Source organism: Clavelina lepadiformis, chromosome 3 (assembly GCF_947623445.1).
Source record: "Clavelina lepadiformis chromosome 3, kaClaLepa1.1, whole genome shotgun sequence".
NCBI classification, from domain to species: Eukaryota; Metazoa; Chordata; class Ascidiacea; order Aplousobranchia; family Clavelinidae; genus Clavelina; species Clavelina lepadiformis.
Window position 1 is genome coordinate 20,422,892 of NC_135242.1, and position 15,882 is coordinate 20,438,773.

Genomic DNA, 15,882 nt, shown 5'->3' on the forward strand with positions numbered 1-15,882 from the left:
CAATTTTATATTATCATCACAGACTTTACGACTACGTACAGTAACCTTTCTATAAACCGAATAGATAAAAATTGTAGGGTTAAGTTTATATACCGCGAGTGACACGACACAAAGAGCTTGAGTTTGCAAAGTTAAAGACATAAATAATATGAACTTGGAAATAAATGATTTCTATGACTGTCAACTCTGTCCGACTGCTCAGTTAGCACCAACACTGTTCATATTTCCGATGTCTATAGCACAGACCAATGCTGTGACTATGGAAACCAGTTATTAAAATGGATGTTACTTTTGTCAAGTTGTAAGTTAGAAGATAACTATTTCAGTTTTGACGCATTTGTTAAATATTTGGGCTATTATTTCAAGTATTTATATCTTTTTAGACAAACAAGCTGCGTTTACATTTGTTAACAGAATTTAACCTTAATTTTAAACTTGATTAAACACTCTTTCTGTTTTTGTTTTCTATATTCAATATTCTATTTATGATGAGGTGGCTACAAGTCAACTCTGATATAAACAAGGTCACGTCACTTTGATTTGGAGTGAAGACTGGAAACCAGACATGATAAGGTAATGGTATCGTGGACGATTTCGGCAAACGCCGTTTAATTACCGTAATGCAGATAACGTAAATTAGGTAAACGGCAACTGTTTTAGGCTATCGAAATCAGAAAGTCCTGATCGGGTAGGCTTAGCCGTCAGCTCGCAGTTTTAGTAACTTGGTAGGCTTATAGTTCTGTTTTTGCACAGCGTAGGCCTAGTTCAGGTAGTTCGTAGTTACACTGTAAAAAATCTTTTCTAATTATAAGTCAGTGAGACAATTGAGACTAATAGTTAGTCTTCCAACGAAAAGTATGGCTTATAGTTAGTCTCAATTGTCTCACTGACTTATAATTAGAAAAGATTTTTTACAGTGTAGCATTTAGCGAAACTGCAATTTGCCTAATACATAATAAATACCGTGAATGGTAAGCAGTTACCAATAAAAATTTCCATTATAGGTTATGGTAAAGATCAAGGAATTAGATTTTCTTGTTGTTTGTAATGTTCTTGTGTACCATGGGTAGGCTATGTTGAAAAGAAAAGTTTAGTGCAAAAGTACACAACCAAATGACGTAAAAATTTGAGTAGCTAGGGTCTAGTATACAAATGCATCCTGTGGTTGTGCACTTCTGCACAAGACTCGAAAATAATATACAAAAATTTTTATTCGTCAAACGTTTCGATATTGATAGGCTACCACACCAACTTTTAATGTATTAGATTAACAACGATACAGCAAGGTTTATAACTATTGTCTGAATATGGTATGATTGAAAACAAATAAACTGTAAAAACTGGCAAAAACTGTATAAAGAAGGTGTCATTTACTCCCAAGTAAATTCATTTACCTAACTGAAATATTATGATACGGTAACCTAACCTATGTCTATCTTCTAACCTAAATCTAACTTCAAATGACCTTTGAAAATCTAACATCAACTTGTTGCATGCCCATTTCATTAACCTAACTACCTATCTTTAACAACAGGTTGCTTGACTTAATTATATTTTAATATTTTGTAATATGGAATTTTTTTGTTGATCTATAGACATGTATAATAAAATTTTTGGATGTTTACATTTTGCAGATATTATTTACTATCATCTTTAAGTTTGGTCCTGCAACAGTGTACGCAGTAATGGGTGCTGTTGGCAATGTTGAAAATGACATTCGCACCGTCTTAAAAACAAAACGTGTTCGTGTCTCTGAGTTTTTTAAGGATTTTGATCGCTTACGATCAGGTTACATCACTGCTTCACAATTTAAACGTTGTCTCGATCAGTTCTTGGGCTTAAATTTGACAGTAGAGCAACTGGATGGTCTACTAACTAAATATTGTGTAAAGGAAAATGACATGGTAAACTATAAGGCTTTTGCCGATGTCATTGACCAAAATTTTCATCCAGATGAACTGAATGTTGATCCTGCAGCACAAACTGATCCTGCTTTGGAATATCTTGGTACTGAGAGATCTCAAATTCCCCTTGGGCCTGAACTGGTGGAAAAAGTTAATGCAATTTTGCAGAAGATTCAAAATTATTACTCTTACCATGGAGTGAACGTCAGAACATGCTACGAAGACTTTGATAGACATCATAATGGATTGGTTACCATGTCTCAGTTTGCTAGAAGGTTTCCGGGGCCACCTGATGTGTCAGAAAGTGACATTCAACTGCTTGCCCAATACTATAAAGATCCAACAAAGGCTGGTTTGACCAATTACTTAAATTTCCATCATGATGTGGAGCATATCAAGAATGTTTCTGCATTGGATCGTGTGGTTCTTGAATCATCTGGCACTTGGCAGTCTTTTCCTCATCAATACCGTGACTCCACGATCAACAATGATCCAGATTTAAAAGTGATTTTTGACAAAATCCGTGTGGCCATCTACAAGAATGGAATCAGAACTACAGAGTTTTTTAAAGATCATGACAAGCTACGAAGTGGTATTATAACAGAAAACCAATTCATCTGTGGATTGTCTATAGCTTGTGCAAAAGAGGCTCATCTCTCTAAAGAAGAAATTACCAAACTGGCTGATTTTTATCGTACACCAGATGGCAGAGTTGAATACAAGTCATTTTGTGACATCATGGAAAATGCTTTTAATGTGCCAGGATTGGAAAAGAAGCCAACTGCCCATCCCATTTCACCACCTTCTGGATCTCTAACTCGGTCCTTAGCTGTGGTCGGGAAAGATGAAGAAACTAGATTGATGGAAGTCTTATCAAACCTCGCTGAGGTTGTGAGAAAAAGGCGTTTAATGCTCTATCCTTATTTTAAGGATTATGATCGTGGTGTTGCCTACACTCGTAATGTGACTAAGTCCCAATTTGCACGGATCCTGCACTTCCTCAACTTGAATGTGTCGGAAGAGGACCTAAAGCTTTTATGTCGTAAGTTTGAAGAACCAATCAGTGGAGATGTCAACTACCCTGCATTTTGTCAAGCGATTGACAAAGAATTCAATCATTACACTGTTGATGCGCCAAAGCCACTCCCAAGTTCTCAGTACGTTCCTAAAGTACCACCTCCAGAAATTGACACTTCACATGTTGACATAAAACAGATGATTTCTCGCATTCGTCACCATGTCTTGGTCAATCGTATTAGGGTTGCTGAATTTTTTGAAGATTTTGACCTATTGCGTAGTGGCTCAGTTTCCCAGGCGATATTTGCACGTGGAATAGATTTGATGGGTGTAACCTGGCTGGACAAAGCACATGCTCATGCCCTCCAAAACTGGTACCGGGACCCCAAAAAAGTTGATTGTGTCCTTTGGACTAACTTCATGACTGATATAGAATCTGTCTTTACTCAGCCAAACTTGGAGAAGGATCCGACAAAAGTTGTGCTCCCTCAGGAAACCTTTGTTCTTCCCAAGGAGGGTGCTAATGTTGGGTGGCTTACTACATCATCGGACGAACAAGCTGTCTTCGATGAAGTGATGGCCAGGATGAGAAGTAGGGCCTTACAGCGCCGCTTGCTTGCTAAGCCGGTGTTTCAAGATTTTGATAAGCATAATAATGGCCATGTCACAAAATCACAGTTTCGTCAGTGTTTGGCATACTTGGATCTAAATGCTGATGAGTTTGAAACTAATACTATGGAAAAGAAGTTCACTGATAATGTAGGGTTTGATTACATTCGTTTTCTTAATGACCTTGTCCCACAGGCCAGAGATGTTCCAAAGTACAAGGAGCATTTGAAAGAATTGCAGGCTGTTAATGCGCACAAGAAACCTGATGAAATAGATGCCCTTACTGATTTAAATGCTATCTTAACCAAGGTTAAATCAATTGTGTCAAAGCAAAGAATGCGTTTGTATGAGTTCATGAAAGATTATGACAAGCTCCGCACTGGTCGTATACCAGTCGCTAACTTCGAAAGGGCTTTGGACCTGGCTGGTCTTGGTTTAAAAGAGTCTGAAGTAAAAATTCTTAATGCTGCTTTCCACTCCTTGTCACAACCAGGCTTTGTGGAATATCTGGCGTTTTCAGATGAGATTGAATCCATTTTCACCTTGAAAAACTTAGAGAAAACTCCGCTGGAAACTCCAAGTCAATTCATACCACCGGTTGAATGGGAGCAAAACACATTGTGTGAGGAAGAGGAAATTGTATACAACAAATCAATGATGCGAGTTGCTGAGCACGTTCGTAAAACACGCACCCAACTCTTCCCACTTTTTGAGGACTATGACAGGGTTCACAATGGAACGGTTTCGAGGTCTCAGTTCCATCGTGTATTGGGTGAATTGGAGATGGGTTCCTTGCTTAGTGAGCAAGAATTCAGGGTGATATTTACCAAGTTCAACGTTCGCATCGGTGGAAAGAATGATGTTAATTACATCCCATTCTGTGATCGCGTTTATGAAATTGCTAGATTTGATCCTTTTAAACCTTAATTTGTAAAAGTTGTTGCCAATGAAATGTATTTTTAAACTTATATCACTGAAACTGATTTGTTTATTTTTGTGAAATTATTCAAATTAAATTGGCATTTTTTTAAAAAGTATTTTAATTAATACAAAAATTGTATAACATTTAAAATAAAGATTTCCATTTTGTTAATATATTGTAGGATAACTTAATATTCATGCTATGTTTGTGCAAAATGTTATAGCTGTGAAACTGTCAGATATACTGTGTATACTATTTCTGTTGTTTTGTAAATGTCTATGTGTGCTTTTAGGTTTCGCTGTTCCTTGTACAAAAATTTTTGACAAATACTTTTTGCGTATGTTTTATTTTTTGTTATATCTTGAAATATTCTTTATATTATTTTATGGTTCTAAAAATGCTTGTACATAATTCTGTTAGGAATCTGTCACTGTTTTACTAGTTCACTGTTTTTTACCAATTTTTACCAACTAAATCTTACTGTTCCTATGAAATATCAGTTATATGTATATATACAGTAATTGCAATGTTAAATTAACTTAATGAGTCGCCAAACTGTGTATTGTATTTTTCACTTTAGGTACTCGTGTTATAGAAAAAGTTTTACCACTTTTTTTGTTGGATCCAAGTCCATGTTTTGCACATAATTTTTAAGTATATTTTGCTACGTAATCAGTTCAATCCGTATTTTATGTGTGTTCTTAGGAATCTCTGAAGCTATTCACTTTTATTCAAACTAAAATTTGAGAATCATGCTTCGACCACTTTTAAGAAAATCCCTCCATTCCCTTTGGTACACTACATCAGTATCACAGTCAAGGTGTAGTTCCCAAGCCACTGTTTCAATCCAGGAAAACATCAAAAACAAAAGAAAGAGAGCTCAACTTGGTGGTGGACAGAAGCGAATTGATGCACAGCATAAAAAGGTAAGATGTGTGGCCAGCAAATTCATTGTGGTCTGAGTGTTTATATTTCTATCCATTGTGGGCAAATTCAAAACACTGCACAATTTTATACCAAACTCTGCAGTTCAAGTCAAAGTAACCACCATATTTGGAATAAATGTGAATTGCAAGTTTTGTCTGTGTAAGATATTTCTTTTTAAAGTGCTGTGCATTTGAAGTAACATTCTTAGGAACTAACAACCCACAAACAGTTGCAGCCTAGTTTTCTGCAAAAATCTTGTTTACTGGGTTAAGCATTTAACATATTGTTTCAGGGCAAGCTAACAGCTCGAGAACGAATCAACCTTCTTCTTGATCCTGGATCGTTTATAGAATTTGATATGTTTGTCGAACAAAGATGTACTGATTTTGGAATGGACGCTGATGAAAATAAAGTGATACCATAGGATCATAAAGTTATACGCAGCTGTTATGGCATGATTGTGCCTACTATGATACTAAAGAAACTACTAAATATACCACTAAAACATATTGAAATGTTGATATGTAAATAACTATGTATTTGCAATGTGTGTACTTTTTTTATAGTTTCCCGGGGACAGTGTAGTGACTGGCCATGGCTTAATCCATGGAAGACAGGCTTACGTCTTTTCCCAAGATTTTACGGTGTTTGGTGGTTCCCTCTCCAGTGCACACGCACAGAAGATATGCAAGGTTGGGAGATTATTACAATGCCTTTGACAAACTAATACTAACAGAATGCTTAATGGGTAAATTGAATGGGAAACAGAATGGGTAAATGGGAAAAATTGAAACAGAATGGGTAAATTGTGAAGTTAGTTTTCTGTCCCAGAGATTGTGAATATATTCTGGTTTACAACAGATAATGGATCAAGCCATGATGGTTGGTGCTCCTGTCATTGGTCTAAATGACTCGGGCGGCGCAAGAATTCAAGAGGGTGTTGAGTCTTTGGCAGGTTATGCTGACATATTTCAGGTATGCGCATGGCATATATGTTGTTTTTGTTGATACAAAATTCAAAACGCCATTATTTGTAGAATGCAGTAGTATCTTGTGATGTCGCAGTTACAATCCATTCGAAAGCTCTTTTGATTTTTATGGGGAGTCTACAGTTGCAGCAGTTTACAACATCTTTTTATTTTAAGAGGAATGTTATGGCATCTGGAGTAGTTCCCCAAATCTCCCTCATCATGGGTCCGTGTGCAGGAGGAGCTGTTTACTCCCCTGCACTCACTGACTTCACATTCATGGTGAAGGACACATCCTACCTCTTCATCACAGGACCTGATGTTGTCAAGGTCAAGCTTACTTCTTTTGTGTCTGCTTTAACATACTAACTTTCCAAGCTGTAAGGAAATGAATTGTTGAACTGTTGTAAATCAATCTGAAACAAAAAGATAAATTTAATCTGTGCTTTTTTCAGTCTGTGACTGATGAAGATGTTACCCCTGAAGAACTTGGTGGTGCAAAACCTCACACTTCTGTGTCTGGAGTGGCACACGATGCTTTTGAAGATGATGTGGATGCTCTTTTGAAACTGCGTCAGTTTTATAATTATCTTCCTCTAAGTAATCGCGACCCAGCTCCAATTATGGCGACAGAGGATTCAGCGTAAGTTGACCAACTAATTAATGTTTCTTCATTCTTCTTGTAAAAGTACCAGCACTAATATGACTATGGCATAAGCTTTCCTTCAATCAATATAAAATAAATCGACTATATTACAAAAGTACCTTGCAAACATTTTTTGCTGTTGTGATTGCTCATAAATATATTTTGCCACGAAAATGCTAATTGCATGAATATAATTGGATATGTTTACTTTTTTTGTTTGTTGTTTGAGTGATGCTTGTTTGCATCTCTATGGGCACCTCATCTATGTTTAAACTGTAACATTCATAACCAATAACCATACAGATGCAGCCACCCTTAGCGCAATTGTGTATATTACATGTCATAGATGTTTGTTAACTTTAGAGAGCGATCATGCCCTGTTCTGGATGATCTTATTCCAAATGAAAGCACAAAAGCATATGACATGCACGATGTCATTAGAGCGGTATGTCAAGAGAAAATGGATTTGTAGTATTCAATTGTGAAAGTATTGTAAATTATTTATTTCTATATGCCCACATGCTATTGCAGCTTGCTGATAACCATGATTTCTGGGAAATCATGCCAACTTATGCAAAGAATATCGTTGTTGGTTTCAGCCGAATGAATGGTAGAACTGTCGGATTTGTTGGAAATCAACCAAAAGTGAAATCGGGTTGGTATTTTGGCCAGTTAATTTAGAAAAGCGTTTAGTTTTCAATTTTATTTTTTTATTGTAATATTAGATGTAATTTTTTACATAACCCCTCTCTTCATGCTAAGGCCAGGCTTGGAGCTAAAGAGTGCCCACTTGCGCACATTTTAAATCTTTAACATTCACGCTTGTATAGTTTAGTTCATGTATAGCATATTACACATTTTGCAACTTATCAATCAAAATTTGCAGGCTGTCTTGATATCAATGCATCTGTGAAAGGAGCAAGATTTGTCCGTTTCTGTGACAGTTTCAACATCCCGCTCATAACTCTAGTAGATGTCCCGGGATTTCTTCCGGGAACTGACCAGGAGCACGGTGGAATCATCAGGCATGGTGCAAAGCTTCTGTACGCTTATGCTGAAGCAACTGTGCCTAAAATAACAGTTATCACGAGAAAGGTGATTAACTGTGCAAAGCATTATGTTTCAAGTACACTTTTTAGCAGTATCTAGAAAAGTAAATTTATTTCGTGCACATCAACCCAAACACTGTGGGTTCATCAAGTTGGCACTAATTTAAATTGCATTTGTGCTTTAGTTGCAAATATATTTAAACATGTTCTCAACAAGCGATCACTTGGCAGAGGCTCTAAGAAGTCAACCAAAAGACAATTTTTGTTTAACTTTTGCTCTTTATGAGGTTTCGAACACTTACCCACTGTATTCATTGACTGTTCAGGCATATGGAGGAGCATATGATGTCATGTCATCGAAGCACCTCAGAGGAGATATCAACTACGCCTGGCCGACTGCAGAAGTTGCAGTAATGGGAGCAAAAGGAGCCGTTCAGATTATCTTCCGGGGAAAAGACGGCCAGGCCGAGCAGGAAGCGGAATATATTGAAAAGTTTGCAAACCCTTACCCCGCCGCTATTAGAGGTAAACCCCAGATATTTTCTTCCATATTATTTGAAATGCATGGATGTAGTTTGTATTTGAATCCTTGGCAGTTAACGCAATGTACATATAAATTTTAACTACTCTCATTTTTGCAGGCTATATTGATGATATTATTGAACCTCGTGTTACTAGAAGTCGCATCTGCAGAGATTTGAATATTTTGGCTAGTAAGCAGCAAAGCAATCCCTGGAAGAAACATGCCAATATGCCATTATAACACTCACTTCCAAATCCAGCGCTTGCAACCGCCCTTTGTTGGCAACTGTATAATGGACTTGTAGCAAATATTACCACAAGGCCCAAGGCATTCTTACTCCATAATGCCCCTTTTTGTTACAACCTAAACTCGATGTTTTCTATGACTAACTAGGTAGATAATCTGGTGTCAACTCGCTGAGAGATTAGAACCTTGATTTAGCCGAGATTTTACCTTCAGCAAAATACATTCAAGTGCAATTGAGTACGGTTTAAGCCATTTTATTTACAACAAACTTAACCTGCAAGTTTCATTAAATTATTACTTATTTATTTGCAAATTACGTTTGAAGTCTATAGAATTGTTTCGTTGAATTTTACCCCTAGCAATCATGATCATCAAATCACAATATTTATGGTGTTCTTGCCTCTGGTTTTACCTTTTTTGCTCCAATTCACAACGTTCAAGTTGGATCATAGTAACGAATCGGAACACTTTATCAAAATTTGACAAAACTTGTTGTTGTATACGATAATTAAAAGGTAACACGGAATGTACTGCTGTCTTTAAATGCTATTGTAGATTATGTGGCGCTGAGTGCCACACCAGTATCATATCTCACACCCTAAATTTACTCTTTTGAATGGATAGATGGACATGTTTCTTTATTTTTGTCCTTTCCTGTTTGTACTTCGAACAGCCTCGTATGCCCGTATTTCCAAGGTCATTTTTAGATGTAATAGGGTTAAATTTTTAGCTGCGTTTGTTCTGTGTGCTATCTAGGAAGAAAAACCAACCGTTTACAAAAATTACGCAGTTGGAAGTGTAGTCAGTTTTCAATTTTGCTATTCACTTACCTAATACGCCACATTTACATCGTAAGCAAATTAGGTCGTGTTATGCGCTTCAACAGACGCTCTGTTGAAATAGTAGGCTACATCATCGTGACAAACATAATTGATATCTGAATAGATTTCATTCGGTTCACAAATGTCATGATGACTTGGCAGACTTTGTTGTCTACAGCTAAAACGATTGGTGAAACTATAATAGTTTGGTCGCGCTGTCATAAGCAACGTTGTTGAAGTTCTGCACGCACTTTGTAGTGCAGTAGACAAAGTTGTAAAGTAAAATTCATTACAAGATTACTTGCGAAAAAACTTACGTATTTAATTTTACGTGCTCCCGGGTTACCGGTTTGCAAGTACGGATGTCAGTGTTGATTTTCTCATTTCCGTTATTTTTTCATCGAAGAATCTAAACTTTTGTCATGGTTATTTGTTAGAATGACATACTGCTTATGTTTTGCATTCCGCGTCAGCACAAAAGCTGCAATGAAATATGTCATTCATTAGCATTTAAGTTTAAGAGAGACTTCAGAAAAAAAGTTAGATTATGGTGGGTCATCATTGAGAGGCGAAAATATATAAATAACAGTTAAGCTTTTTACCAATCACTCAAAAGGCAAAATCTTTTAAATTGTAGTAAAAAGCTCCACTGTTTGCAGGCCGGTATGAGTTTAAATTCACTTGAACTGCAGCGCCAGTGGGAAAATGGCGTAAGCAACAAAACAACATGTCAGAGGAGAGTTACTACTGTTTGGTAAAATACAATCAGACAGCAGAGAAGCGAAAAAAGCCTTGTAACATATAGCCTGGTTAGCTATAAGAAACAGTGGCGTAGCATGGGGTATGCGGCCATTGTAATTTATTGTGCTGTAACCAAAGCGGTTAGCATCCTAACTTTCGCTCCGCATAGCTAATGGCGAAAATTAAACAATACAACACAATCTTCATTATTTTTCAATAAAACGCGGAAAAAACAGTTTCGCGCAACAGCTACAATTACATTGTAAACATGGGATTCACCACTGACAGTCAATAGTTGCATGATTCTAAGTGGGGTGGCATTTCTGGTTCAGCAAAGAGCACTTAGAGCAGCCAAAACTCACGCTACGCCACAGCTGAGAAAGCAACACGAAATTCATTAATTCAAGTAACTTTGGCTTTATTAAAAACAGAACAGAACAGTCCTAAAACAAATAGAATCAGTTAGGAAAAACGTGAAAGCTATATAATACTTATATATATGAACTCGTACTATTGAGCAGCCGACCCACCGACACTGCGCTTACAACTGAATGACGTTCTACAGATCAGACCAACACAATTAAGGCGGCGTGATAATGCGCGAGGCAAACAAGCATAAACAAAGGAATGTCACCACATTGGCAAAAAGTGACAAAACATAATTTAGTGTAGCAAAGAATCACTCCAGGTTAACCACCACATAATGCATATAAATTAATCATATAGCCTTATCTATGTGACATGTCCACATACATCCAGGCTTTTGGTCAGCTCTAAGCTGCCTTAGGCTACATGTTGCAAACTTTTTCCTTCTTGTAAGTTTTCTTGCAGAAAAGAATAGTATCAGACTTATTTTATGGTATGATACCATAATGTCTCTGCAGATTCGACTTTGTACGTCTTATAATAGTTAATTGATGCTTAATTGGTGCTAGTAGCAAGGAGTTCCAGTTGTGGATCTGCAAATGTCACTTTTTGTTGAATGGTGGAGCGAAGTTTTTTATTTTGCTGTCACTTATGACATTAATGGGTCATATGGGACTGCGTTGGAATACACAAAGACATCAATTATGTAATAGGCTAGTTTAAACCAATTTAGTAAAAAAAATCTTTAACAAATGCCACTTGTAAAGTGTGTGTGCAGAGACAATAATGGAATGTGATTTGTTATGATTTATTGACATCTTCAAATACAATTACTGTAGAGAAAATGCTTTGAACTACTCGTTTTAATCTAATAATGTTTAAAATGAACGCCTCAGTAATCCACTGTTTCAAAAGCTGATGATAATGATGTAATTCAAAGATGATGTTGCTGTATATATAGGCTAGCTGCTTTAATTTGAAACGAATGTCATCATATGTCAGTCTCATCAGTTTTAGTCGGTGAATTTAATTACATTTTGGTCAGGATTTCTGCCAATTTGATATCACCAAGTTTATTATCTATACCACACCATGCCCTTGAAAACACCAAGTGGCTAATTAGCTTAAATGAACAAGATGGCATAAATATGTCTTTATAAACACTGGACTAATTTTTGAAAAGCTCATCTTGGTTGGTATTAGCTGAAAAATCGATACATTTTTAAGCAGTTTTTTCTGTAATATGTTTTTGTCAATCTGTTAACTGACAATGGCAGTAAAGTTCGGTTTAAAGCAAAATTATTTTTTGAAAAGCTTAAAAACGTTTTTGTGTGAAACTTCTACGACATTAATTGAGCAAAAACTTAAGAAAAATAGCAAAAACTTAATCAAAAACCCAAGTTAAATAGAATTTGAATTTTTATAAAAAAACTGTGGTATAATACTGCAGAAAAGTTACTCCAACAGCTGAAGTAAGGTACATAAAACAGTTGAGTTACAGAAAGAATAGATCAGGTTTATAACTGGAATGTTCTGATAAGCTTTCGGTGAATACTTAATTCAGATATGCTGCTTTGAATGCACATTCTTTACCAATAAATTATTTGCTACATTCATTGCATATGAAAATGTGACTTAACTCCATACATGCAATTAGACCTGCTTGTCATACACAAATTTGCGGTAGACGTGCAACTGAGCTTTCATTGTGATATTGCTTTAAGAGTTTGTGATCTAACTGTATCTACATCCAGCCATGAGCGATACATCCAAGATATTTGAGGCTGCGAGGCTTGCATTTACCGGTAAGCTTAAAGGAACATTTTTTACTTTTTTATTCTTTTTTGCTGAAGAGCTCGTTATTTGCCTTTATGTAGTAACTATCATTTACATTAGCAAGCAAAAAGAAAATGAAGCCTACTCTTTTTAGTATACACATATAATTTCGATTTCTACTCTGCCTAAATTAAGCACAGCCCACAGTATTGACGTAATCCATATATTGCCCAGGCGCCCTGATAGGAGATGCAGCAGCCATGCCAGTTCATTGGTATTATGACGTGCCAGCAATTAAACGGGATTACAATGGCTGGATCACTCAATATGAGAAACCACATAGACTGCACCCAAAAAGTTTTATGAAGTTACCTGAGGGAGGTAAGAAACCTGCCACATGACAGAATTAATTATTGCTTACAGATTTCAACAACTAGTGCAAGATATGGACCGTTTTATGGTGAAGCACATCCTATTTGTTTTGCCATAGGCATGTGTAGCCTTCATTTTTGCACTGATATTAATATGTTGTAGGTGAAAATCCTCCTCTGGTTGGTCATGTGATCTTACACAACAAGCTTGATTACTGGACATCTTCGGAGTATCTAAATTATCATTGTAGTAAGTTCAACATTTCTCACAATGCTAGCTGCAGATGAAATATTACTCCAGGGATAATTTGTTCTGTTGTTTGCTTTGAAGCTATGGAGTCTGGCGAAAATACATTGAATTGTCAATGTGCGTTACTTATCATGAAAAGTTTACGTCAGTTTCCATCATCAATGAATGATGAAGAAGTTCTAAAACAGATCTTCAAAGAATACGTAGAATTCATGACCACGCCGGACAGTTACACTGACAGCTATGCTGAAAGTTACCACAGGTTTGACTGAGCCCTAAAAATATGAAGTGCAGTAAAATTTTTTGAATTGTAATTTTTCTTCTAGGTCATTTTTTGGAGATTGGGTTAAAGCCGGAAAACCGACAGAATTAAACGCTTTGCACAATTTCGTCACAAAACGCTCTGAAACGGCAGAAAAAGCAGTAAGTATAGATACACGACCTTAATCGCGGTGACAACAATACCAACGAGAACATCTTTTTTCTCAGGCTTACATCGGTGCCCTTGGCGCTACAACGGCAATCATACTTTATTTTATTGACCGACCTGTCGACGAAGTGATCAGTATTGCTTTGAAATTTGTAAAGTAAGTTGGCATTTAAAAACTTCGCCTGAATTGTTGGTCTAGCGCGAAATGTGAATGCAGATTCGATTCAAGTCATTTCAATTCAACAGGCGTACACATCGAGACGAAACGCTAATGAAGACCATTTCCAACTACCCCCGCATCTTGCATTCTGTTGTGCGAGGCGGTTCGCTGCGAGATGCGGCAGAGAAAGCACTTATAGATCATTTTGGAAGCGGCGGAGAAGAGAAGATAAGGAAATACGACGAAGCCGTTGAAAAGTAAGAATGGTGGGCTACAGACAGCAAGGCTTAAAAACTATAATTCAACTTTTTACTTAAATTTTAGAGCGGACGACAAGTTAAGTGCGTATCAGGCCATTGGAAAAGAGCTTGGTATAGCGTGTGACGTCAAAGGGGCCTGGCCAATTGCTCTTCTAATTTGCAGAAATTTTCATGACGATTTTGAAGGCGGAATTCTAACTAACGTTAACATCGGAGGTTATAAATGTTTTTTTGAATAACAAATATAGCTTACTACACAATAAGTAGCTTTACCCACATTTATTTTTTCGCTTGTAAACAACCGTAATGGGTGTTACAGTACACGTTACGGTAACATTGAAAAGTGCCAACTTTACTTCTGTCTAAAGTAGTTTTCCTGTGCAGGTGATAACGTCGGTCGTGGTTCACCAGTAGGAGCCATGCTAGGCGCGGCTGCCGCTTGGAAAGGAAAAATCCCAAAAAAATGGTTGGAAGGGTTAAAATATAAATCGCAGTTTGCTGAAATTTTGAGCAAGTAGCTCTGCAATCTGTTATGCAACGTAACTATCTTTTTACTCATTCCCCTATGTTTTTCGTCATCAGCTCAGCGCGACTCAATTGTAGTAATATAATTGGTTCTGCCGCTTATTTATCTCACTTAGATTTATCTTATAATTGCAACCAAATTTTAAATTTCTATGCTATGCAACAAACATGTCTATGCTATGCAACGCACGTCTGACAGACAACGAGTTTCGGTTTGACAGCCGACTCATTTTTCTTTAATGATACTCTTTGCCCAGGCCAGTAAAAAAGCTCGTGAACTTGAATATGAACTCCTGTGAAATGCCATGTTATCGTTTTTCGTCGTTGCTTGTGGGGGAGCGAAAACTATACGACTAACTATTACAAGGGGATGAAATAGTAACTCCACATGCGATGTATACATTCTTTATAAATATAGTCATATACTCTTTCTCCTCCACCACCTTTCCTTATTTCTTCCTTGGCGATGTAATTGGAATTATAAGAACCAACGCTATATATTATTTCAGATCACTCAAAGTATGTTTTATTATTGTACTATATTTGCAATATAATCAAGCTTCTGTCTTGTTGATATATTCTAGTCTTTAGAGGGGAATGGGATTGAATTGCGATGTCAATATAAGGAACATTTATTTGGATAAGCATTAGCAAACCATGTAACCACAAACTTTACTCAACTTTGTAATGTATCACGGTCAACTCAATTCAACTCAACTTGACCGTGATAAATAACAACTGTTTTGGTTGCAGTATTAACGATCTTTGATTTAATGACTAATCAAAATATTTTATTGTTAAGATTGGAATTAAATGTAAGCTATACAGTGAAGATAAAGAATGGTTCACATTGCAACATAGACTGTGGTCTATACGTATTATGTCTATAATAAATCTATACGTATATTACGTCTATATAATATGTATAGAATACATATGCACGAACCTTACAGATGCAAGTTGGTACTTCAATCGTACAGCAATAGAGTACAGAATAAACACTACATAACTTTGGCGCTTGTAAACCAACGTTTGCACGATTTATCAAGTTTCAAGCTCCTGTCAAAATTATCAACGAAAACATTTATGTAACGTGTTTGTAGATTGTGTGTGATACATTTTTTTAGACATGGGGAACGATTGGGTTTTGATAGGAAACACTATGCTACAAGTAATGAAATAGAATCAAAATAATAATGAATTAGCGCAAAAATAGCTTTGTGCAACCCAGCCTAACCCTCTTCCGTCTGAAGCAGTTTGCCTGTGTAGGTTTAGGTGGTAACAGTATAGGTGTCCGCCACTTAGAACCATGGTGGGCGGTTTACAAAAAAAGCCCCGAAGAAATGTTTGGACGGTATGTGACGCGCAGAT

General features: G+C 36.6%; 3 protein-coding genes across 3 annotated transcripts; all 3 read left to right on the forward strand.

The window, feature by feature from the left end:
* Window positions 1-959: 959 nt before the first annotated feature.
* On the forward strand, window positions 960-5,032 carry LOC143449295 (uncharacterized). Its single transcript, XM_076949434.1, has one exon. The coding sequence runs from the start codon at window positions 1,686-1,688 to the stop codon at window positions 4,455-4,457; it is 2,772 nt and encodes a 923-aa protein (XP_076805549.1). The 5' UTR covers window positions 960-1,685; the 3' UTR covers window positions 4,458-5,032.
* Window positions 5,033-5,192: 160 nt separating this feature from the next.
* LOC143449296 (propionyl-CoA carboxylase beta chain, mitochondrial-like) lies at window positions 5,193-9,341 on the forward strand. Its single transcript, XM_076949435.1, has 11 exons — window positions 5,193-5,378; window positions 5,672-5,791; window positions 5,946-6,071; window positions 6,241-6,354; window positions 6,525-6,677; window positions 6,803-6,990; window positions 7,357-7,438; window positions 7,525-7,648; window positions 7,880-8,088; window positions 8,369-8,567; window positions 8,684-9,341. Exons 1-11 carry the CDS (start codon window positions 5,205-5,207, stop codon window positions 8,803-8,805), a joined length of 1,611 nt encoding a protein of 536 aa, XP_076805550.1. The 5' UTR covers window positions 5,193-5,204; the 3' UTR covers window positions 8,806-9,341.
* A 3,034-nt stretch (window positions 9,342-12,375) lies between these two features.
* Window positions 12,376-15,087, forward strand: LOC143448458 (uncharacterized). The gene is made up of 9 exons (XM_076948222.1): window positions 12,376-12,544; window positions 12,750-12,896; window positions 13,050-13,136; window positions 13,218-13,398; window positions 13,463-13,559; window positions 13,626-13,723; window positions 13,813-13,983; window positions 14,051-14,202; window positions 14,371-15,087. The coding sequence occupies exons 1-9, from the start codon at window positions 12,496-12,498 to the stop codon at window positions 14,502-14,504; spliced, it is 1,116 nt and encodes a 371-aa protein (XP_076804337.1). The 5' UTR covers window positions 12,376-12,495; the 3' UTR covers window positions 14,505-15,087.
* The last annotated feature ends 795 nt before the right edge of the window (window positions 15,088-15,882 follow it).

Bases quoted from the DNA above. Each gene is read 5' to 3' on its own strand.
- LOC143449295 (XM_076949434.1), top strand. From the start codon at position 1,686: ATGGGTGCTGTTGGCAATGTTGAAAATGACATTCGCACCGTCTTAAAA.
- LOC143449296 (XM_076949435.1), top strand. From the start codon at position 5,205: ATGCTTCGACCACTTTTAAGAAAATCCCTCCATTCCCTTTGGTACACT. The intron at 5,792-5,945 runs GTGATACCATAG...CTTTTTTTATAG, and splicing joins TGGACGCTGATGAAAATAAA to TTTCCCGGGGACAGTGTAGT. The intron at 7,439-7,524 runs GTATGTCAAGAG...ATGCTATTGCAG, and splicing joins TGCACGATGTCATTAGAGCG to CTTGCTGATAACCATGATTT.
- LOC143448458 (XM_076948222.1), top strand. From the start codon at position 12,496: ATGAGCGATACATCCAAGATATTTGAGGCTGCGAGGCTTGCATTTACC. The intron at 12,545-12,749 runs GTAAGCTTAAAG...TATATTGCCCAG, and splicing joins TGCGAGGCTTGCATTTACCG to GCGCCCTGATAGGAGATGCA. The intron at 13,560-13,625 runs GTAAGTATAGAT...CTTTTTTCTCAG, and splicing joins CTGAAACGGCAGAAAAAGCA to GCTTACATCGGTGCCCTTGG.